A 23,697-nucleotide genomic window follows, 5' to 3' on the forward strand; every position below is an offset into this window, starting at 1 on the left:
ACGTGAGTCCCGGGGTCTGCGCGCGCCGGTAGGCCTATGTAAAATAGGCTTCCCGGCACGCAGGGCCCTGCTCGCCTAAATCCGCCCGGTTTTGGGCGGATTTAGGCGAGCAGGGCTCTGAAAATCTACCCCATTGTCTTATTTGTAGCATATTTTAATGAGTCGAGGGGGGAGGTCTGGGGATGGCTATGGATGATTTGTTTTGTATGATTTCTGACAACTTGTACGACTCAGAATGTGCTCTCACATCCATAGTTGTTTTGCATTGTTTACAAAGTTAATGAAATACTAATTACAAAAAATAATAAACATGAACGTAAAAATCCTTTTATTATTGCCCCTGCACAAAGTACCTGCAGAGATGGGATGGCACAGGGCCATCATAATGGAGGAATCAACGATTCCTTCTTCCACGGATAAAGACCCCCACCGAGCGAAGACAGCACAATCTGCAACTTATTGACCAAACATAACATTTTTTTTTTTTTGAATATGTAAAAATAAATTTTCTTTAGAAAAATAAACCCAAAAGAATGTATTTTCATCACAAAAATAAATGGCATCCTTAAAAAAAGAGCAAATAAACATTAAAAAAGGGCCTGGGAAGGGGGGGGCGGGGGGTCCATGGCCGACGAAGAGGAGATGGGTAGCCTACGTGGTCATGGCTGAGACATCCCCATGAGTGACTGATCTGCTGACCAGCAGAAGAGCACGGGTAGCATCCAAGCGTGCCCCAGTGGAAGCAGGCATTCCTTCCTCCCAGGACCCTTCCTCTGATGCTGCCTTTAGCTCTTGTCCATTTGGGCCCTCTTCTAGTGCGTAACTGGAGTGCACGTCCTCTACATCGATGACAACCTCCTCACCAGCCAGGGTCCTCGGGTGGGGAAAAAGCAGGGCTCCAGGCTCCCGGCTGGGGATGGTGCCGCTGATGTGGGTGGGGGCAGCGGTGCCACCCGTTCGTAAACTAGTTCTTCCGGTTCCGCCTGTGGTGGCATTGGCGGGGGGCCGGAATGACTGTGGAGGTGCCACCCGTTCCAGAGGATGGGGCAGTGCCACTGGCTTCACCGCTGGCAGGAGTGGAGGTGGGTGCGGTGGTGGAGGTGGCCTTCACGGGCCCGGCGGGACTTCCAGATGGCGCCGTTGCCAGGTTGGGGGGAGGCCTCTTCCTCCTTCTCATCCTGTGAAGAAGGGCTTGTGCTTTCTGAAACGACAAAGACCAAAGCGCTACCAAAGTCCACCAGGGGGTGAGGGAGGAGAGGGAGGGAGGCAGTGAGTCCTAAAGAATTCTCATTTGTCCACAACAGATAGAGAACAACATAATATCTATAAATTCTAACATCACCCCAAAAAAAACCGAGTAAAGCACCCCCCTTTCACCACCCACACTTGAGAAATTAATTAGCCAGCAATCAGCGATGACCCTTTCTTGGCTTTCCTGCATTCCTTCCTTCATGCCCACCTCCCCTGGGGGCCATATTACAGCTAGATTCATTTTTTTTTTAAATTTTTTATTTATCAGCTTTTACATCAAATATACAACAAAATATATTGTATCAGAATATACAGAAATTATAATCTTAATATTGGGCAATTTCTGCCCTTAACATTGAAACAAAATCCATAGATTCTTATTACAAACATCGTTTTCTTATTATATAGGAAACATGGGGGGGAATGAAACTATAAGAGGAGTAATAAGAAGAAACAATTGCAAATTACTAGCCCTTGTAGGTTGCACAAATCTCCTCACACAAAAACCTTATACAGATAAAATGGACCCCAATGTCAAAAAATTCTGCCATAAACAACCTATTCATGTTAACATTTCTCTTAGTAAATGCACAGTCAGTCGCAAAAAAATTCCCAATTATCACTGATTTACTGTATGACAATAAACCAAACTTCATTGCAATAACTGAATCATGGTTAAAAAAATCAGATGTTGTCCTAAAAAATCAAATAACACATAAAAATTACGAAGTGTTTTCAGTCCCTAGAATAAATAAGCGTGGAGGTGGACTCTTACTAATTATTGAAATTTTTTTTAAATGTAAACCAATACCAATAACACCCCCCCCCCCCAAATCATGAAATTGCATATTTGATACTAACAACATACAAATATGCCTCATCTACTGCCCACCAAGCCTCCTAGAACTAAATATCTCACGACTAATTGAGCTCCTTACAACACACTTAAACATCTCTAAACCTACCATAGTGCTAGGAGATTTCAATCTTCACATGGACGTCCACCCATTGTCAAACACATGCCAAACACTAATAGACGCCATGACTGCATTAGGTTTCTCACTAATAACAGATAAATCAACACATAAAGCTGGACACTCCCTGGATCTCACCTTCATCAACCACAACTGTTTAGAACACTATAAAACCAATTACACACAAATACCCTGGTCAGACCACTTCCTTATTCATTCCAACGTAAAATTCCTTAAACCTCAAATCAAACAAAATTATAAACCTTTAGAATTTAAATACCGACCACTTTTCAATACTCCAATAATCCTCAAAGACAACCAGAAAATTGAACTAGCTGAAAAAGTATGAAACCTTGGAATAATAATGGACCCAGAAATCAATCTAAAAAAACATATATCACTAAAAGTAAAAGAAGGCTATGGAAAACTCATGATACTCAGAAAACTAAAACCATTACTAACACAACTGATTTCAGAACAGTACTTCAGGCACTAGTTTTCTCAAGCACGGACTACTGCAATGCCCTTTTACTAGGACTCCCGAATATAACATTAAGGCCACTTCAAATACTTCAAAATACAGCAGCTAGAATACTAACAGGAAAAAGGAGGAGGGACCATATAACCAAAACCCTGGCAGAATTACATTGGCTACCTATTGAACACAGAATTAAATACAAAGCCCTATGTACCATACATAAACTCATACATGATGAAAATTCGGACTGGCTAAACACAGCTTTACGTGTGCACATCCCACACAGAAACCTTCGATCAGCAAATAAAGCACTCTTAACCATTCCCTCAGTAAAACCTGCGAGACTAACTCAAGTGAGAGAAAGGGCCTTATCTTTAGCAGGCCCCACACTTTGGAACACAATGCCTCTAGAGATCAGGTTGCAAAGAGATCTCAAAACCTTTAAGAAAAGTTTAAAAACATGGCTTTTTAAACAAGCATTTTATAAAGAGACTGGAGAATGAGAATGAAAATATACAGGAATAGGCAGAAGAAGAACACCAGCACACAGCACTATTCTAAAAATGCGCATCTCAATAATCTATGAAATCTACCTCACAGGCAGGTCGATCCAGTAAAGTCCGTGGGAGAGCGGACGAACGCCCGCTCTCCCGGCGCACGCACTGGCCCTTGGCCGGTGCGAGCGATCCAGTATGCAAATGAGCTGACGCGGTGCAAACGAGGAAAAGGAGGCGCTAGGGACACTAGCGCGTCCCTAGCGCCTCTTTTTTGTCAGGAGCGGCGGCTGTCAGCGGGTTTGACAGCCGACGCTCAATTTTGCCGGCGTCAGTTCTCGAGCCCGCAGACAGCCACGGGCTCGGAAACCGGACGCCGGCAAAATTGAGCGTCCGGTTTTCGGCCCGACAGCCGCGGGCCGAATTCAAAATTATTATTTTTTTTTTTTTACTTTTTTTTACTTTTGGGGACCTCCGACTTAATATCGCTATGATATTAAGTCGGAGGGTGCACAGAAAAGCAGTTTTTACTGCTTTTCTGTGCACTTCCCTGGCGCCGGAAGAAATTAGCGCCGACCTTTGGGCGGCGCTAATTTCTTAGAGTAAAATGTGCGGCTTGGCTGCACATTTTACTTACTGGATCGCTCGGGCATACCTAATAGGGCCATCAACATGCATTTGCATGTTGAGGGCGCTATTAGGTGCCGCGGGTGGGCCGCGTGTTTTCCTCCCCTTACTGAATAAGGGGTAAGGGAAAACACGCGTCCAGAGCAGGGTGACAGTGCGCTCCGACGGAGCACACTTTACTGGATCGACCTGAAAGGTAATTGTAAACACTATCGGGCGGATTTTAAAAGCCCTGCTCGCGTAAATCCACCCAAATTTACGCGAGCAGGGCCTTGCGCGCCGGCGCACCTATTTTCCATAGGCTGCCGGCGCGCGCAAAACCCCGGGACGCGCGTAGGTCCCGGGGTTTTTGGAAGGGGGCATGTCGGGGGCGTGTCGGGGGCGGGGCCAAACGACGCAGCGTTTTGGGGGCGGGACGTGGCGTTTCGGGGCGGGCCCGGGGGCGTGGTTTCGGGCCGGGGCATTCCGGGGGTGTGGCCGCGCCCTCCAGAACCGCCCCGGGTCGGGTCTCGGCGCGCCAGCAGCCTGCTGGCGCGCGTGGATTTACGTCTCCCTCCGGGAGGCGTAAATCCATGGATAAAGGTAGGGGGGGTTTAGATAGGGCCGAGGGGGTGGGTTAGGTAGGGGAAGGGAGGGGATGGTGAGGGGAGGGCGAAAGAGAGTTCCCTCCGAGGCCACTCCGATTTCGGAGCGGCCTCGGAGGGAACGGAGGCAGGCTGCACGGCTCGGCGCGCGCCGGCTGCCCAAAATCGGCAGCCTTGCGCACGCCGATCCAGGATTTTATAAGATACGCGCGAATCTTATAAAATCCAGCGTACTTTTGTTTGCGCCTGGTGCATGAACAAAAGTACACAAATGCGCTGTTTTAAAAATCTACCCCATTATATATGATTTTTATCCGTGAACAGTACCTTACAGGTACACCTGGTCATGACCTACTTCACTAAACAAGTGATTGTCTTTAACGATTTATTGTAAATGAACCTTTTGTGGCACCTGTTAGAATGTACGATAGTATGCTCCCACGTACATTAATTTATGTGCCTACATGTAAACCGTTGTGATGGTATATGACTTAGCGACGGTATAGAAAAGATTTTAAATAAATAAATAAAAGCTTTGCACACTAAGATAAGGAGTATATCATTATTACTGTATTTCTCATGGCACTTTTCACAAGGGTCCTACAAAAAAAAAAAAAAAGCATGTTACAGTAACTGTGTACAGATTAGGAAAATGGACGCTCGTAAAATTGAGCATCCGTTTTCCTAACCTGGTGCCAGCTACCTGACAGCCACCTCTCCTGGGTGCCTGCTGCCGAGGAGGCACTAGGGGCGCATATTTGTCCTTAGTGCCTCCTCGGACGTGCGGCCCCCTCATTTATTCAATCTCGGGCCCAGGAGAGGTGCAGGGTGCGCGTTAGGAATGCGGGTGCTCAACACTGAGTGCCCGCTTTCCACCCTGATTTATTGTATTGGTCCCAAAGGCAGACAGGTCAGATGCAAGAAGTATAATCAGCTCATGTTTAAAAGGGCACTCCAGGATGACAGAGGTGGAAGGTAAACACAAAAAAAAGATCTCTCCCTTTCATAGAGTTTCCACCTGACCCAGCTCTAGATTGCCCCATTGCATCAAGGGACTTTTATTTCCAGTTTCTCCAGCAAAGGCAGGAATACAGGTCCATAGATCCCATGGGGCAAACCCAGAACTGTATCAGCCTATTAGGCTTGCCACCTAAACCAGATTAACCCTGCTCTCCTCTATTGCTCTTTATCTGCCTCTGTCTCTCTTCACTCTATCCACTTACACCTGGATCTCAGTCCTCCTCCTTCCCTTCACTATCTTTCTCTTTCTATTCAGTTCTCCCTGTCCCAACCATTTTCCCTACTCATGAACACTAGCAGTGGTCACTCGGTACCTGCTTTTTCCGTCGAGGTACCCCACACCATCTTGTGTTACCCTTTTCTTGCCTCATATTAACCGAGCTGAAACTGATGTTGGTTGAATAAGGCCGCAGCTTTTATTAATATATCATATCATGAAACCTTCCTGGGTACGCGGGCCAGTAATCCATATTCCTCGCTGCCCGCCATGGGAACCGAGCAAGGCAGCATTAATCCTCGGCCCCTCGCCTTCTCCTGCAGCGAGGGGGCCCTGCCCATCGGCACTTATCCTACGCCGTCACCTTTTGCGCTTCCCCAGCGCTAATCGGCTACCCAGCTGTCTTGCGATACCGCCGTCACCCCTTGCCATAGGCTCCAACTGGCCCCGGGTTACCGTACCGCCCTCTCTCCAAGCTGCGACAATGTCCTCAACAAAACGTACCAGGTTAAATAACTAACATCGGTTTTCTACCTGTTACTTACATATACTTGTAACTGCACATATCATCATTTTGACAACTCAACTGCTCCTGTATACCCTTCGTCCTGTAGGGTGGGTGGGTTTTCGCCGGGAGGGATCCGAAAAGGATCGCCCCCCCGGGGGTCGCGGCCCTTTAAAGGGCCTGCGACGTCATCTCTTGTTGCCTCGGCGCCTCTTCTTCGCGTCATAGCCCTGGGGCGGGGCTATGGTGCTGTGCTCGTTTTTTGCCTCATGGAGAGGCCGAAGCGGGCGCACTCGTCCGCGGGTGGGGAGAGGTACTCGCCGGCGCCTCCCCCCCCCCACCCCTCTTCTCTCTGTACACGCTTGGGACGGCGCAGCGGTTAAGGGTGGGCTCCTTTTAGGTGAGTCCCACCTATTTCTCCCTCCATTTTCCCTTTTAGCCCTCCTATGTGCCTCTCTGGATTGCTCCCCGGCTCTCTCCCTCACACCCCCGCACCAACAGCTGCCCCCTCTCTGGCTCTCTCTCCATTCCTCCCAACCATTCCTTTTCACTCTCACCCCCTCTGGATAATGTTTAATATATATCTTTCTTCTTTAACTTTGCACATAGATTTTTGATTTCCATACATGCTATCCTATAAATATTTTTGAACTTTGTTGATACAGTTTGGTGGAAATATTTCAGGTTCTGTCTGTTGCAGAACTGGCGCTACCTTCAGCGAGGGGCTCCGCTGGTCCCCACCTTCGGCAGGCGGACCTGGCGGGAGCGGAGGCCCAACTGGAGCTTCGCCAATACCAGCCTACGTTCCCACTTTGGTTGAGCCTTCGGGTGCCAGGGCCAGTGAGCCTTGCTCTTTGCTCATAAAATTTTCATTACTTGCAGAAAAACAAACCGAAACCGCACTGTTTACCTCAGCAGTATTTCAAAAGCAAAAATGTACTTTGCAGCTAATTTTCCTCTCTTCCCTGGGGGCCCTTTGCTCTCCCTGGGCCTAGCTTCCTATCCTCTTCTAAGGAGCTCCCTTCCTGTCTGTGGCTTAAGATGGACTAGCTAAATGTCAGGTCCTGGGATTTTAAGGAGGCTCTGTCTAGCACATCCTCCTGTACAGTCTGATAGCGAGGAGATTTAGAGCTTTAGGACAAGACTCGGGAGAAGAGAGATTTTCAGAGGGACAGTGGGTGTAGCAAAAAAACCGACAGCTTAGAGACTAACCAATTTATTGAAGCCTGAGCTTTCGAGGACAGCATCCAATGGACAAGCAGGTCAATCCTTAAGGGAAAGAATAAATGGACATAAGTCTGACATTTAGAAATGGCAACATCCAGAAAACAGTAGATAAGATTTGAATATCTTTTTTAAACGCTGAATTATATGGGCTAATTGGATATGACGGGATAAAAGATTCCAGAAAAAAAGTAAATAAAATGTATGGGTTAGAAAACGGAGCTGTATTAGAGAGAGAAGCAGTCTAAAGGTCAGAGCCTGGAATTTGTTATTCAGTATCACACACATGCAAAGATAACAGGCATAAAAGTTAATCCTTTACTAAATCTTTTCCTTTATTGAGCACTTAATGTTCTACTTGACTGGTTAAACATCAAGTTTTGTTGAACTTGCACCTATGTTTTTATGCCCTTAGATTCCGTGCCCTTATAACCAGCATCTTAAAATTGTTATGCTTGTATTTATATTCTCATTTTGGACTCAGTTGTCAAATGTGCATGACGCAAAATAAAATCACACACAAGGAGCAAAGAACTCCCTGACAGACCTTCTTACCTACCCCCCAAACTCACATTACAGTCTTTGGTCACAAACACACAGCATAACACACTGAAACAGAATGCGTCTATGGAGAGAATGTTGTCAGGTACTCACGAGAAGAACTCAAAACATTTCAGAGTGCAAGCAGCGAAAGAGTCATGGAGCCCTGGAGACGGCTTTTGGGAAATCCTCCTCCCACCCCACAGGCTCATTTTGTAAGACACTTCCTCTGCAGGAATCATCAAGTAAAAAGACACACAAGATCCACCAAATTTACAAAAAAAACAAAATCAATAAAAGTGTTAATTCCATATTTTCTCCCAAGTCAAACCCACAGATACACACAAGAGTTTTACAGGTCTCAACACAACGGATACACACCTAGTACAGCTTCGGCAGAGAAATTTTGCTTTCAGAGTAGCAACATAAGATCCCCAACTGCTCTGTGTCAGCCTCCTCAGTTCTCACATGTGATCTCATGTCTGGTGTCAGATTATATACATACCTGGGAACTTTTGACTTCCAGTCACCCTGAGATTACCATGGATTAGCAGAGGGGGAGGGCAACTGCACAGTGGGACCGGATGCTCACAAATTTGCTCTCATAAACACTCTTACATGTTCACACTTACTTTCACTGCTCATTCTCTCACATTCTCGCATGTCCATTTACACCTTTACTTCTGCCATTCTCCCACCAACACACACACACTCACTCACATCTCTCCCTCTTCCATACACACATGCCCACTCACTTTCACATCCATGCTCACTTGCACTCAGCTCTCTCCTACTCACCTACATACACTCTCAGATCTCTTCTTCCTACTCACCTACATACACTCTCAGATCTCTTCTTCCTACACAAATACAAACTCACTCACTCTCACAGACATGCTCAATCATTCTCTCTCTCCCCCCTTTCAAAACACACTAGCAACAGGAGACTCTAACTTGGGCTCCTGGAGCAGCAGCAGCCTCTTCCTTCTCCTCCTGTGCTGCGGAAGTGGACGCTGCCTGTTTCTTACTCCTCGTTTGATGCAAGGGCAGGAAATCGCAATGTTGATTGGCCAAGGCAAACAGGATGAGGCGGGCAAGTGGTTGGATACAGGAAACAGGCTGTGCAGGAGCAGATGGTGTCACGAGGAAGCGAAGTTAAGAGTTAAAAAGGTCCAGAGATGGTAGAAATCACTGTTGAGTTCCTCCTTTTTCAGCCTTGGAAGACCAATGATGTTCCTTTCTTCTTTCTGGTTCCAAGCAGATTGGTTTTGCTGCAGCACCCGGAGATTTCTAGTATTGGCCCGGAGACCCAGTAAATTCTTTTAGAATTCCGGAGTCTCCGGACCAAATCCAGAGAGTTCCCAGGTATGATTATATTTACTTATTTACATATATATATAAATAAATAGAATTTAATTCTTTACTAAGCGATCAGTGGTGCAGCTAGGATCATTTGAACCATTATCATTCTCCCCCTGATGAAACCGTTATGCAGCAAAACATAAAGGCCTTCATGTCAGGAATAGAAGAGAGGGTTGAATGTTTTTGATCCTATATAGTTCACTTTTTGGATATGAATAATAATATGATTCTCCAACTAAATTGAAAAGATTGATGTGCATGGAAGTTCACCCTGTCCTGATGTGATTTTGGGGCCTGGACCAGAAGCCGGGTCCCGATTCCTAGGCTTCGACTCAGACCTGTACCTGTAGCAGTCTTTATTATGAGTTTTTGCCTCCATGCCTTCTTTTCAAATTCTCTATTTGCTTTCCTTATCAGTGCTTTGCATCTAACTTGCCAGTGCTTATGCTGTTTCCTGTTTTCTTCATTTGGAACCCTTTTCCATTTCTTGAAAGATGTTGTTTTAGCTATTATAGCCTCTCTCATCTCACCTTTTAATCATGCCGGTAGTCGTTTAACCTTTGTTCCACCTTTTCTATTGCATGGAATACATCTGATCTAGGCTTCCAAGATGGCACTTTTAAACAACAGGTACATTTGAAGTAAAAAGTCTGTGAGGGAGTCACAGTGGACTCACTAGATGATCAAGGGGAAAATGGGGAACTTAGGGATGACAAAGCCATAGCAGAGAGACTAAATTCATTCTTTGCTTCAGTCTTCGCTGAGGAAGATATAAGAGATACCCATGCCAGAAATAATATTCAAAGATGAAGATTCAGCAGAACTGAAACAAATCTCAGTGTACCTGGAAGATGTAATAGGACAAATTGACAAACTAAAAAATAGCCAATCACCCAGATTAGATGGCATACAGCCCAGAGTGTTGAAAGAACTGTAAAATGAAATTGTGGACCTGCTATTAGTAATTTGTAAACTATCATTCAAATAGTCTATGGTCCTGAAGACTGGTGGGTTGCTAATGTAATGCCAGTTTTTAAAAAGGGATCAAGGGGTGATCCAGGAAACTACAGACCAGTGAGTCTGATGCCTGTGCCATGCAAAATGGTAGAAACTATCTTAAAGAACAAAATTGCTGATCCTATAGCTAGGCATAGTTTAATGGGACAAAGCCAATATGGATTTAGCCAATCTGATACATTTTTCAAGGGCATAAATTAACAAGTGGATAAAGGTGAGACAATTGATATAGTATATCTGGATTTCCAGAAAATATTTGATGAATGGGGATTTTTTAAAATTTTATAGTCTTCTTTTCAGAGTGAATTACATGCTAGTACTGTAGTTATTTCTCTGTCCCCAGAGAGCTCACAATCTAAGTTTATACCTGAGGCAATGGCAGATAAAGTGACTTGCCCAAGGTCTCAAGGTGCAGTAGTAGGATTTGACCCCTGGTTTCACTGGTTCAAAGTCTGCTGCTCTAACCACTAGGCTACTCCTCCATGTGTTTCATTGATTTCGGTGGTGTGCATGTATCTTGTAAATGGAAGGCAGGCATAGAACATTGATGATAAGAGTGTATGTAGGCACCCAAAACTATCTGAACAAAGTTTTTCTTCCTTGATATACTATAAATAAATAAAGACAGACAAACCATATATCAAGGAGTTGCAAGTGGGAACAAAGATAGGGGATCTCCTTATTTTTCCCCAATGCTGGAATAGCCATCCGTGAATATCTATCAAGGATGGGATCAGCTACGCAATTAAAGTCTCCCGCTACCATCAAGGGGCCTTGAGCCACCCAGACCAGTTCCTGCATTAGAGTAGTGAAGAATACGTGTGAATATATGTTTGGGACGTATACACTACATATGGTAATGAGCCGACCACTGATTTTCCCTACTACGATTAGGTAATGGCCCAAGTCGTCCGTGGTTGTGGAAAGCCATTCCCACGCTACTTGTTTTCCTATGAGAACTGCCCCCCCCCCCTTTCCTATGAACTGCTGGGGCTGCATAGACTTCTCCCATCCAATCCGATTTCAGCTTTCGATGCTCAGAAGCGGTTAAATGTATCTCCTGAATGCAGGCTACTTGCGCTTTGTGTCTGCGTAAGGATGCCAATAATTTTGTGCGCTTTACTGAGGATCCTATACCCACCACGTTCCATGAGACTAGTCGGACAGTTTCACCCATATTTTATCCAGTGAATTTTTGGAAATATTGTTGGAAAAACATGTTTTTGGAACTTGAGGTTCGACTCCTCCCAGCCTAGAAGCCAACCCACTAATCTTCCCTCCACCTCCTGATGGAGAAGGATGGGGGAATGACATCCCTCCTTACACACTAAGTCACCTCGGGGCCATGAATCCCTCCCTCCCTCCTCCCATTTTCCTTCTGAAACCTTCCCTTTTGAACAGAGGGCCTCCCCTAAAGGTAGGCATAGAGACCACATTACAATCCGGACCAGTCATCCCCCCCCAACCAGACCAACAACCGGCAACTGGTTAATAACAACAAAGGTACTATGGCAATGACCATCTTTGGTCTTAGCTGCCTGTTAGCTTTGGTGATTCAGCTTGGATAACCACAGCCGTATCCAAAAATGGTCCCTGCTCCAGGAGTCACCTCAATTACATTCCAAGGCTAGGTTAGGTTAGGTAGCCTGGGGCTCTGTGTGAGAGTCAAGGAACTGTTGGGCGCTGCCCGCCGTTTCAAACAAGCGCCAGAACCCATTGTATTCCATCTGCGAGATTGCGGGGAATTGAAGAGAGAATTTTATTCATTTTTGAAACAAGGCAGTACAGATGGCAGAGAATTCTCTGCGTTTGGTGGACACCCCCACTGAAAAGTCCTGAAAGATCAGAATTCTGATGCCTTCATGCTCCAAGCGTGTCGTCTTCTTATAAGATTGTAGAATGGACATTTTATGTACATAGTTGAGGAAATGTACAATAACCACTCGAGGCCTGGCGTTTCCCGGCTGGCGTGCCCCCAATCTGTGCGCTCTTTCCACAGAGCACTGACCTCTCAGATTTTGAAGTCCCAGCACATCAAGGAGCCATCCCTCCATTAGGGGTGCCAGATCTCGATCCAAGATGGATTTTGGGAGGCCCACAAACCTTACATTGTTCTGGTGGGACCTGTTCTCGAGGTCCTCCACTTTCGCCTCCAGCGCCTTTATCTGTTACGCGAGGGTATTCTGTTGCTGTTGCATGGCCTGCGAGTTGGATCCAAGGCCTACAATCTGAGTTTGGGTGTCCTCCACCTGCCTCTTAATTTCGGTGAGAGTTTCATTGCCGGTGGTTATTTGCTGGGACAGGGCAGCAAATTGGGCATCTAACGCTTGAACCACTGCGTTTGTGACCTCTTCCACCAGCGCCCCTGCCGTGATGGTCCCGCGCTGGCTCGGGCTCGGTGGCCATCTTTGATTTGGCTGTCTTCCCCAGGAGCTTTTTTTCTCTCTGCAACTTCCTCGAAATTTCACCGCTGCTTTGCCAGAAGTCTGCTAATTGGCGTTGGGTAGCCACGGGGGAAGCAGTGCTGTGTTCCCAGCTCCGGGAAAATTGCAAAAATGAGGCGGTAAGCAACCCGTTTCAGAGGGGGGACCGGGAGCGGGCAAGGCAAGCATCTTACCTGTGCATCGGACCACATGGTCTCCTTCATTGGTTCTTTTTAGTAGTCTCTCCTCTCTTTGTTGTTTGAAATGTTGTTAGCAATATCTTCAAGTTTAGTGCTAGCCATCCTGTTAAATACCACATATATTTGTCTCTTGTTTACAGATCTGTACAGTATCTGGCTCCTGACGCAGCCCTGATGATTAATGTACACCACTGCTGTGATTATATCTACAATAAAAGTTTTTTTCTCCTAAAATGTATTGATCAGTGATTAATGTCTGCCACACATTAGCTCTGTTGCACTCGTTATATTTGTGACATCTTTTTTTATTTTGGATCACACAGAAAAAGAGCTTCTGCAATTCATCGATGGCTCAATCAGAGAAATCAAAATTTTAAATTTTCCATTTCGTATGCTACATCTCAGATAGTATTTTTAGATATGTTGGTGATAAAAAAAAAAAAAAAAAAAAAGAGAGAAATATATTCAGATTATACTTTACCACAAAGCCACGGATAGAAATAACTTACTTCGATTTGAGAGTTTCTACCCATTTCCATTCAAATGTGGGCTATCTGTGGGACAATTATTTTGCCTACAAAGTCTGTATTCTGAAAATGAGGACTTTGAGAAGCAATGCATTGATTTGTCATCCAGATTCTAGGCAAGAGGGTACCCCAGAAAGTCAATTAAGAAAGCCCTCTGTTGTGTATATTTGCAGATAGGGACCAACTTTTACAATATAAAGCCAAATCATATTTGAAAGACATTTGTGTACTGAGATACTCCTATTTAGCAAATAAGATTAAAAAGATCATTAAAAGACAGTGGCAGGTGTTGAGCTTATATCAAGCTTTTCATAGATTTCCAGTATTTTCATATGCGAGAGGGCAAAATATGAAAGAGCGCCTGATAAGAGCAGTAATGCCACTGGAAAGTGCTTCTCAAGGATCCTGGGAAGCCACCATTAGATATGGCCCATGCAGTGATTAAGATTTTTGTGCATCCACTATATCAGACATATTATGGCATGACATTAATATGGGGAATGTGGTGAAATGTCACGTAAACATGAATTGTACTTCACGTAATGTCATTTATGGATTACAAAGCCCAAGCCTTAAACTCTATGTTGGCAGGACAATGTACCCGATTAGAACTCGTTTGATTGAGCATCGTTGCAGAATTAACGTGAAGGATGACCGTGTTCCAGTGGTGGCACATTGTCTATAGATGGTACACACTTTTCAGGAATTTACCTGGACTATTTTGGAACAGGTCTCTCCTGTTCCAAAACAGAGAGGCGATCATAAGTTACATCTTAATCAATGGGAAAATTTTTGAATTTATAAATTAAATATAGTTATTCCATTTGGTCTGAATGATAGGATTGAGTAGAGATATGCTTCGTTTTTATGGTTTGGGTCGGGCTTCAGTCGGCCACTTCGTGTAAAAATTTAGTTTTTCTGCGTGTCGTTTTTCGACGAACTAGGAACAAGACAAGGAACTTGACGAAGTCCAGACAAGACGAGAAGCTGGGCGGAAGGACATTGGCACTGTCTTTCAGGGCGCCCTACTCAGGCCACCCGCGGGACTGAGTCACAGACCACCCTGTCCCACTGCGCGCCCTACACAGCAGGAGGAGGCTGGTCATGGACCACGCTGGGAGCGGGACAGGCGCAGGGAAGGGTCCAGTCGAAGCAGAACTCCAATGATGGAGCCGATGTCATCCGAAGCTCCACCAACGGCTGGCAAGACATGACGGCTCAGGAGCACAAGACACCAGTCCACCTGTAGGCTGGTCCACTCGGGCACAACCTCCTCCGAGGGACCCCCGGCCTCACAGGTACCAGAAGGCTCAAGAGCACTGAAGACGAAGACTCAGGAACAGGACAACAAGGGACCTGGAACATCAGGAAACAGAAGGCCAAGATGAGACACCAGGACAGGGACCTCAGGCACGAACATGACTTGGCATGACGAGACGAAGCAACAAGAACTCCATGGAGAAGACAAGAAGACCTGACGGAGCTCTGGCAGGCAGGAGCCTCCAGAGTGAAGCAACTCCGATGCAAGGCAAAGACAGACTGACGGAGCAGCCCCTTTATAGGGCTGAAGCAGGAAGTCCACTCCCTAGGTGGGGCCAGCACACTTCCTGTGCCTGACCCTTTAAATCCTGAAGAGAGGCGCACGCCGGTGCCTAAGGAGCAGGCAGGAGAGCTGTGCAGGACCGCGGACAGCGACCTGCACCGACATCGACGTAGGAAGAGGCAGGGTTGGGCCTAGACGCAGGCCCTGACGTTGGCAGCTGCTCCGGCCGCTGCAGGACTCCCTGGGACCAGCTCCAGCTGCCAGGTGGGACCGGGGCTTGCGGCCTAACGCCACGAAGATGGCATCAGCGTCAGCGGCGTTCCTGGCCGCGCAGCAGAGGGCAGAAGGCCCGTGACTCCGGGCCCGATGAAGGGAGACCCGATGGGCGGGCTCCGGGCTGCAGAGGAGCACAGAGTCCACGGCTCCGGCCACGTGGGAGGGCCAACGGTGGCGTCCTGCTGTGTCGGCTGAAGAAAGAAAGCATTGTGAGTGAGCCTGCTCGCGGGGGGACCCCCTGGCAGCACGTTCATAATAGTACCCCCTCATCAAAGCTCCTATCAACAGTTCGAGGATAAGGGTATCAGTCCATACCGGATGGAGGTAGTCGAGGGTCCAAAAAATGGAAGCTGGTAACTCCGGGGACAGCATGAACAAAGCACAACAGCAGGAAACCACAAAAACACGGAAGACACGACGAGAGACCAAAGAGTACGAGACCAAGAGCAGACAAGACCGAGGGAACACAAAACCAAGGGAACACGAGACCAAGCGAGCGGTGATCGGGTGAACGGTGACCATGCGAGCAGCGACTGAGCGAATGGTGACCACGCGAGCAGCGACCGAGCGAACAGTGACCGCGCGACTGACAACACAAAAAACACAAAAGAGGGAGCAAGGGAACGGAGAGCGAGGGAGCAGAGAGCAAGGGAGCTCAAAGAGCGAAAGAGCGAGAGAGCGGAAAGCGAAGGGCGAAAGAGCGAAGAGGGAGAGAAGGGAAACGAGGGAACGAAACGCGGGAACGAGGAGGACAGGAAACACACTAGTGGAAAACAACAAACGGGAAACAAAACAAACAAAGAACAGGACAACTGAGCAACCAACAAAGAACAAGACGCAACAAGCAACAAACAAGACCCAGACAAGAAGCACCACGAAACATCAAGAAGACCTGGGGGAGGGAACCCAGGGCGGGAAAACAAAAACCAGCAGCAGCAGTAGGGGAGCAGGTGCCTCCTGCAGGTCGTAAAGACCCCAAACTAGCCAACATGATAAAAAAGTCTGGATGCAGGCGCCTCCTGCAGGTTGTTATAAAAAGAAATCCAGACAGCTGGTGCCTCCAGCAGGTCATAACAATGGCAAAACTGGCACCTCAGCGGGTCAACACAAAGTCCTAAAATGATTTTTCGGTCCCATAACCAGTCCAGGAACACAAAACTCTGGAACAAGGCGGATCCATCGGTGAAGAACACCATCGGGCACATGGCCTTGCATTCTGTTGACTTTGGGTGTTTTAGTGTGCCCATGGGCCTCAGCCTGAGCCCAGATGGATCCAGGACTGGACCGAGGGTTGACTGCGTGTTCCACCATGGCTGACGGTCTATCCCTCTGCCAGGCCGGCAAGCTCCCATGGCCAACAACATGATGATGTTGGAATGTGAATGGTCCTCCGACCATTCCGAGCCATTTTGGACCTGCTGCGTGGAACAGCATAGAGCAGCAGGCCTGGCCTGAGGTCGAGGGCAGACGGGCCTTGACATGTAGACATGACAGCAGGATCGATGCAACGGCATCGTGGACGAAGACATGGCAGCAGGGTCGATGCAACGGCACCACAGCTGATGCGAAGACATCACGGACCAGTGGTCGATGCGACGACATCAGGAACAAGACATGATACCAAGAGTGATGCAATGGCATCCATGACAAGATGAGGAACTTGAAGTCCAGACGAGATGAGAAGCTGGGCGGAAGGACATTAGCACTGTCTCTCAGGACGCCCTACTCAGGCCACCCGTGGGACCGAGTCGCGGACCACCCTGTCCCACTGCGCGCCCTACACAGCCTGAGGAGGCTGGTCACGGACCACGCTGGGAGCGGGACAAGCGCAGGGAAGGGTCCAGTCGAAGCAGAACTCCAACAGAGCCAATTTCGTCCGAAGCTCCACCAACGGCTGGTAGGACATGACGGCTCAGGAACACAGGACACCAGTCCACCTGTAGGCTGGTCCACTCGGGCAGAACCTCCTCCGAGGGACCCCTGGCCTCACAGGTACCAGAAGGCTCAAGAGCACTTAAGACGAAGACTCAGGAACAGGACATCAAGGGACCTGGAACATCAGGAAACAGAAGACCAAAGATGAGACCCCAGGACACCTGGACGGGGACCTCAGGCACCAACATGACTTGGAATGACGAGACGAAGCAACAAGAACTCCATGGAGAAGACAAGAAGACCTGACGGAGCTCTGGCAGGCAGGAGCCTCCAGAGTGAAGCAACTCCGATGCAAGGCAAAGACGGACTGACGGAGCAGCCCCTTTATACGGCTGAAGCAGGAAGTCCACTCCCTAGGTGGGGCCAGCACACTTCCTGTGCCTGGTCCTTTAAATCCTGAAGAGAGGCACGTGCCGGCGCCTAAGGAGCAGGCAGGAGAGCTGTGCAGGACCGCAGACAGCGGCCTGCACCAACGTCGATGTAGGAAGAGGCAGGACTGGGCCTAGATGCAGGCCCTGACTTCGGCAGCGGCTCTGGCCGCTGCAGGACTCCCCGGGGGCGGCTCCAGCCGCCAGGTGGGACCGGGGCTTGCAGCCTCACGCCGCGAAGATGGCATCAGCGTTGGCAGTGTTCCTGGCCGCGAGGGCAGAAGGCCCGTGACTCCGGGCTCGATGAAGGGAGACCAGATAGGTCTCCCTTCATCGGGCTCCAGCTGCGTGGGAGGGCCGACGGCGGCATCCTGCCACGTCGGCTGAAGAAAGGCAGCATGGTGAGTGAGCCTGCTCGCGGGGTGACCCACCTGCAGCACGTTCAAAACAACGTTAGGTTCCATATTAGGTGCTACTACCCAAGAAAGAGATCTAAGCGTCATAGTGGATAACACATTGAAATCGTCTGTTCAGTGTGCTGCGGCAGTCAAAAAAGCAAACAGAATGTTGGGAACTATTAGAAAGGGAATGGTGAATAAAACGGAAAATGTCATAATGCCTCTGTATCGCTCCATGGTGAGACCGCACCTTGAATACTGTGTACAATTCTGGTCGCCGCATCTCAAAAAAGATATAATTGCGATGGAGAAGGTACAGAGAAGGGCTACCAAAATGATAAAGGGAATGGAACAGCTCCCCTATGAGGAAAGACTAAAGAGGTTAGGACTTTTCAGCTTGGAGAAGAGACGGATGAGGGGGGATATGATAGAGGTGTTTAAAATCATGAGAGGTCTAGAACGGGTAGATGTGAATCGGTTTTTTACTCTTTTGGATAATAGGAAGACTAGGGGGCACTCCATGAAGTTAGGATGTGGCACATTTAAAACTAATCGGAGAAAGTTCTTTTTCACTCAACGCACAATTAAACTCTGGAATTTGTTGCCAGAGGATGTGGTTAGTGCAGTTAGTATAGCTGTGTTTAAAAAAGGATTGGATAAGTTCTTGGACGGGAAGTCTATTACCTGCTATTTATTAAGTTGACTTATATAATAACCACCGCTATTATTAGCAACGGTAACATGGAATAGACTTAGTTTTTGGGTACTTGCCAGGGTCTTATGGCCTGGATTGGCCACTGTTGGAAACAGAATGCTGGGCTTGATGGACCCTTGGTCTGACCCAGTATGGCATATTTTTATGTTCTTAGTGTCATTGTGAGACTCGAAGGGGAAGAATATGTAGAGATTGCCAAAGAGAAAGCAAAATTGCTTAACAAATGTTCACTGTGGAAGGGCCAGGAGCAGGATTGTATAAAATGAACACAAATAGGTTTTTCGGAAAGTGTATTTGAGGAGCTATTCTATATACATCACACCTATGTGTGCAAGTACCGGTGCATGAATAACTTTACTCTTGTAAAAAAGGGGTGGATTTGGAATGGGTCGAGGCATTCTAGAGCGGGACCAACATTTATGTGCAAAAATTGTAATTTTATAACGTCTGAATGCAGCACAGCTAGGGCTGTTTCCTGTGCATATTTACTTCTGATAATTATCAGGTTTAAGTCAGAAACTGAAGGGGCGAGGGGTCTGGGTAAACTGGGAGGAGTGGAGGCTAAAGAAGCAAAGGAATCTTGATGACCAAGACTGGGCAAACAGTTTTAATAAGTAAAAGTGATAATTTCCTTCATGCGCACGTCATAAAATGTGCTCACTTGTGTATGTAAAAGCTGAGAAGTCCTAAGGAAATTTTGCAAATAATGTTTCCTCATGCAACTGCTTAAAATTAGGAGCACACATATGTGCATTAAGATTATTTTATATAATGCATGCACACTTGCGCAGATGATATAAAATTCAAATGCATGTAGGCTCACGCCCACATACTTGTGTATATGGGCATGTGTACGCTGGTTTTAAAATTACCAACATTAGGCTTGATTTTCAAAAGCATTTACATGCTTAAAAATGGGTTTTACATATGTAGATGCACTTCACCTGTGTACGTACGCTTTTGAGAAGGTCCAACTTATTCAGTTAACTTAAAATGATAAGATAGCTAGATAAGTAGCCCCATTTCAATCCACCCATTGCCTGGCTATCTACTTAGCCGGATAGTTATGTGACTAAGTGGTGGCCGCCGAACATAGCTGGATATTCAGTGGCTGCCATAAATCCCTGCTTAACTGGCTAAATAGCAACAAATATTGGCCTCTTCATATTTATTGCCAACCTAGCCACAGTTCTCATCGGTGCTGCCCTCAGTCTGCCCGTATTCTCTGTCTTCAGCAGATGGCAGGCAAGCATCCCGTGCTGTGTGCTTAAGGCCTGGTAGGTTGAATAGGAAGTAAAACGATTTGGAGGCAGCTCCTGAGGTGAAAGACCAGCTCTGATGCAAGGTCCTCTGATTAAAAAAAGAAAAAGGAAGAAAAGAGGCAGCTCCTGGTTGAAAGCATAAAAAGGAACAAGCATGCTAGTCCTTTTTATTTGATTTCCGTTCTCCTTTTTGAAGAAAAGATGGTTATGGTTCCAGCTGCTGTGCAGGCTCCCCTCCGCCAGAAGACTCCAGTGAGCCCTGTTCTGAACTGCACTCTCCAGCATGTCCCTAGTTTCTTGCCTCAGCCACTCTTACACCCTTTGCTCCACCAGGGGACATCCCTTGAGCACACTTCTCTGGTTCCACTCACTTGCTTGTACCACACCCAGACTCCAGCATTACTTAACCCAGTCTGTGTCCCTTGCCTCAATGCTTCTGCATTGAATTCCTTTGCACTGTTTGCTTTAGCCACTTCTGCCTTTCAGCCTTCTAAGGCCTTTCCTTGTTTCACCTTGTGGCCTCTGGCCCTTCGAGCCCTTCCTTGTTGGGGCCTTCCATGACTTCTGACCTAGCCCTGAAGCCTCCCGAGGTCTCTGTCTTGGCCCTCGGGGCCTTTCTTGCCTACACTGCCTTTGGGCTTTATGGTTCATGTTTGTGTTGTCCTTGTCTTGTCCTTAGTTCCAGTCCCTCTGAATTCCAGTTCCACGTTTACCCGCACTTTGTTCATGTGTTCCTGAGTTTCACTTTACTTCCACGCAGCTCCAGTCTGTTCCTGTGTTCCAGTTCACTCTTACCTGCATGTAGCTCATCTGTTCCTGTGTTCCAGTTCACCCTTACCTCCACGCAGCTCCAGTCTGTTCCTGTGTTCCAGTTTACCCTTACCTCCATGCGGCTCCAGTCTGTTCCTGTGTTCCAGTTCACCCTTACCTCCACGCGGCTCCAGTCTGTTCCTGTGTTCCAGTTTACCCTTACCTCCATGCGGCTCCAGTCTGTTCCTGTGTTCCAGTTCACCCTTACCTCCACGCGGCTCCAGTCTGTTTCCTGTGTTCCAGTTCACCCTTACCTCCGCGCGGCTCCAGTCTGTTCCTGTGTTCCAGTTCACCCTTACCTCCGCGCGGCTCCAGTCTGTTCCTGTGTTCCAGTTCACCCTTACCTCCGCGCGGCTCCAGTCTGTTTCCTGTGTTCCAGTTCACCCTTACCTCCGCGCGGCTCCAGTCTGTTTCCTGTGCTCCAGTTCACCCTTACCTTCGCGCGGCTCCAGTCTGTTTCCTGTGCTCCAGTTCACCCTTACCTTCGCGCGGCTCCAGTCTGTTCCTGTGTTCCAATCCAGCCTACATCCTGAACCTGAGAGCCTGACCAGCATGCACTCCGTTCCTGAGCTCCAGAATAGTCTGCAGAGCCTGCCTTGCTCCAGCCTCACTGGATGACCCAAGTCTAGCCCTAGTTTTGTCATGCCATCCTTTGTTCACCACGCTTCTGCAGCAATGGTTTCACAACACAGATACAGACATACTACAGGCATATCTACAAACACAGATAAAGCCGAGTTTTGAAAAGAGGGTGAGAGAATAGAGGTAGGTTTAAATAGCAGCAAACATGGCTGGAAAGACAGGTGAGCTTCCCTGATTGTGTCTACCCCTGCATCATCAGTGTATCACTCCAAAGCCATAGAATACTCATAAAATGTCTTTCCCTTAAAATGTCATTTCACTCAGCTGAAAAGTTTGAATGAAATGTGCTACTGTATATAAAACCAGATTCTTTAGCTTACATTACTGTGGGGGGAAAAAAGATCCAGACACACTAATCTTTTCAGCTTTTTATTATTTTCATCCTATAGACTAGCACATTTACAGCATACATGGGTTGAATGAGCTAAAAGTATATAAAACTGTAACCGTGTTTCTTATATTAATACTGTCAAAAACATAGATAAATACAAGTATCTGAATACACAAAGCTTGGCAAATACAAGTGTGTGCAACATACCAGTGTTGTATTCCATAACATTTTTACATTTATAAATGAAACAAAAGGCAAGTGTGCTACAGGTGCTTTGATAGAAGACTGACACACAGTAACACACGGTGCAATACTTTCTACCATTGTATGTTTAATAATTAAAAGACACTACAAATAATAAAGAAAAACAGATCATATGATGACCTGTTTTGTGCAAAAGGCATGATTAGCTTCCTAATGGGAAGTTTCCCACATGGTTTTACCATTTCAAAGTCTCTCATTTTTGGAGAACTGTCAAATATCTATATCGTTTCGGTTTTCTCTTTAAACATGCTATTTTACAAATAGGAAATGCCAATGTTACTTATAAGAATTTCTAGTTGTATGCATAACATGTATTTAAATCAGGGGAAAAAAACCCGTCTAACGGGATATGCGATGTACCATAGTTTTTGAATTTGGCATTCTACCTCTTAAAAATGAGAAACTGATCACAATAAAGGTAAAAAACTGTGCATATAAACAAAATTAAAGAAGTTAAAAGGAGTCTCCCTAAAATGAGAGGTTTAAATGACTTAGACCTACCCCTTTCCATAGGGCACAAAATGGGAGACAATCCTATATAACCCGACTCTAATCATGTTCCATAGGTACAGAATATCCACAGTCCCATCAAATATTTGACTCCTTTTATTAGATTTATACCAATAATTTTGCCAGCTTGCTCCTCATGCTATCTCCCAATTAACTGCTATAATAACAATATATACACAACAGAGAACATGGAAACTCAATCAGGAACCTTTAAAAGGGTCTTTGTCTAATATACGGAAAAGAAGTGTGATGATAAAAAGATAAATTTAAGGTTAGATACATCTCCATGAAGAATTTCACTAGACAAATTTTCTTTGGAAACAGACACTAGTGAGATCATTTTCAAAGGAGTTAAGCGCGTAAATTTATACTACTATAGAAATTTTCAAAAGCCCATTTATGCACTAAAAGGTGAATTTTAAGAGAGTTCCGCGTGTAAAAGTGAGCACATGCACGCACAGGTAACTTTTAAACGAGCACACGCGCACCCACGTATGCAGGAATCTTATATCGTCCGCGCAAGTGTGTGCGTATGTGTGCTTCTAATTTTAAGCATTTACACGAGCAACTACTATTCGCTCATTTTCCTTAGGAATTGTCAGCTTTTAGACACGCAAGTGAGCTAATTTTATAATACGTGCAGGTGAAGGAATACGTGCAGGTTTGGCCTCTGTTGGAAACAGGATGCTGGGCTTGATGGACCCTTGGTCTGACCCAGCATGGCAATTTCTTATGTTCTTATGTAAGGAAATGACCAGTTTTACCAGTTAGTTAAGTAGTTTGCCCAGTTTATCTCTAGGTCATCAAGACGCCCCCTCTTCCCCCAGTGCTTCAGCCTGCACTCCCCCCAGTTTACCCACACCCCTTGCACAGTCCATATTTGGTTATAAATAGTTTTATTTTATTTATTTATCTGGCTAAGTTCAACCCTGGTTCAACACCTAAGTTCAACCTAAGTTCAACCTAAGTTCAACCCTGGTTCAACACCGAACTAAAACAGATGAAACAAGACCTACGCCATAAAGAAAATAGATGGCGAAAAACCCCCAACGCATCTACCCTCTCAGCATACAAGGGATACTTACATCGCTACAGGACCTGCATCCTACAAAAAAAAAAGGAATACTACGCCAACAAAATACATCATTACCAGTATGACGCCCAGGCCCTATTTGCCTACGTAACACAAATCACTAAATC

The 23,697-nt window shown here is 46.5% G+C and overlaps 1 protein-coding gene across 1 annotated transcript in view; it reads right to left on the reverse strand.

Moving 5' to 3' along the window:
• Positions 1-521: 521 nt before the first annotated feature.
• INPP4A (inositol polyphosphate-4-phosphatase type I A) overlaps positions 522-23,697 on the reverse strand; it is a 453,500-nt gene continuing 430,324 nt past the window's right edge. Inside the window, exon 27 of the mRNA XM_029604758.1 lies at positions 522-1,201. Coding sequence (XP_029460618.1) covers positions 1,174-1,201 — 28 coding nt within the window. The 3' untranslated portion in view covers positions 522-1,173. The remainder of the gene's footprint in view (positions 1,202-23,697) is intronic.

Source organism: Rhinatrema bivittatum, chromosome 5 (assembly GCF_901001135.1).
Source record: "Rhinatrema bivittatum chromosome 5, aRhiBiv1.1, whole genome shotgun sequence".
Taxonomy (NCBI): Eukaryota; Metazoa; Chordata; class Amphibia; order Gymnophiona; family Rhinatrematidae; genus Rhinatrema; species Rhinatrema bivittatum.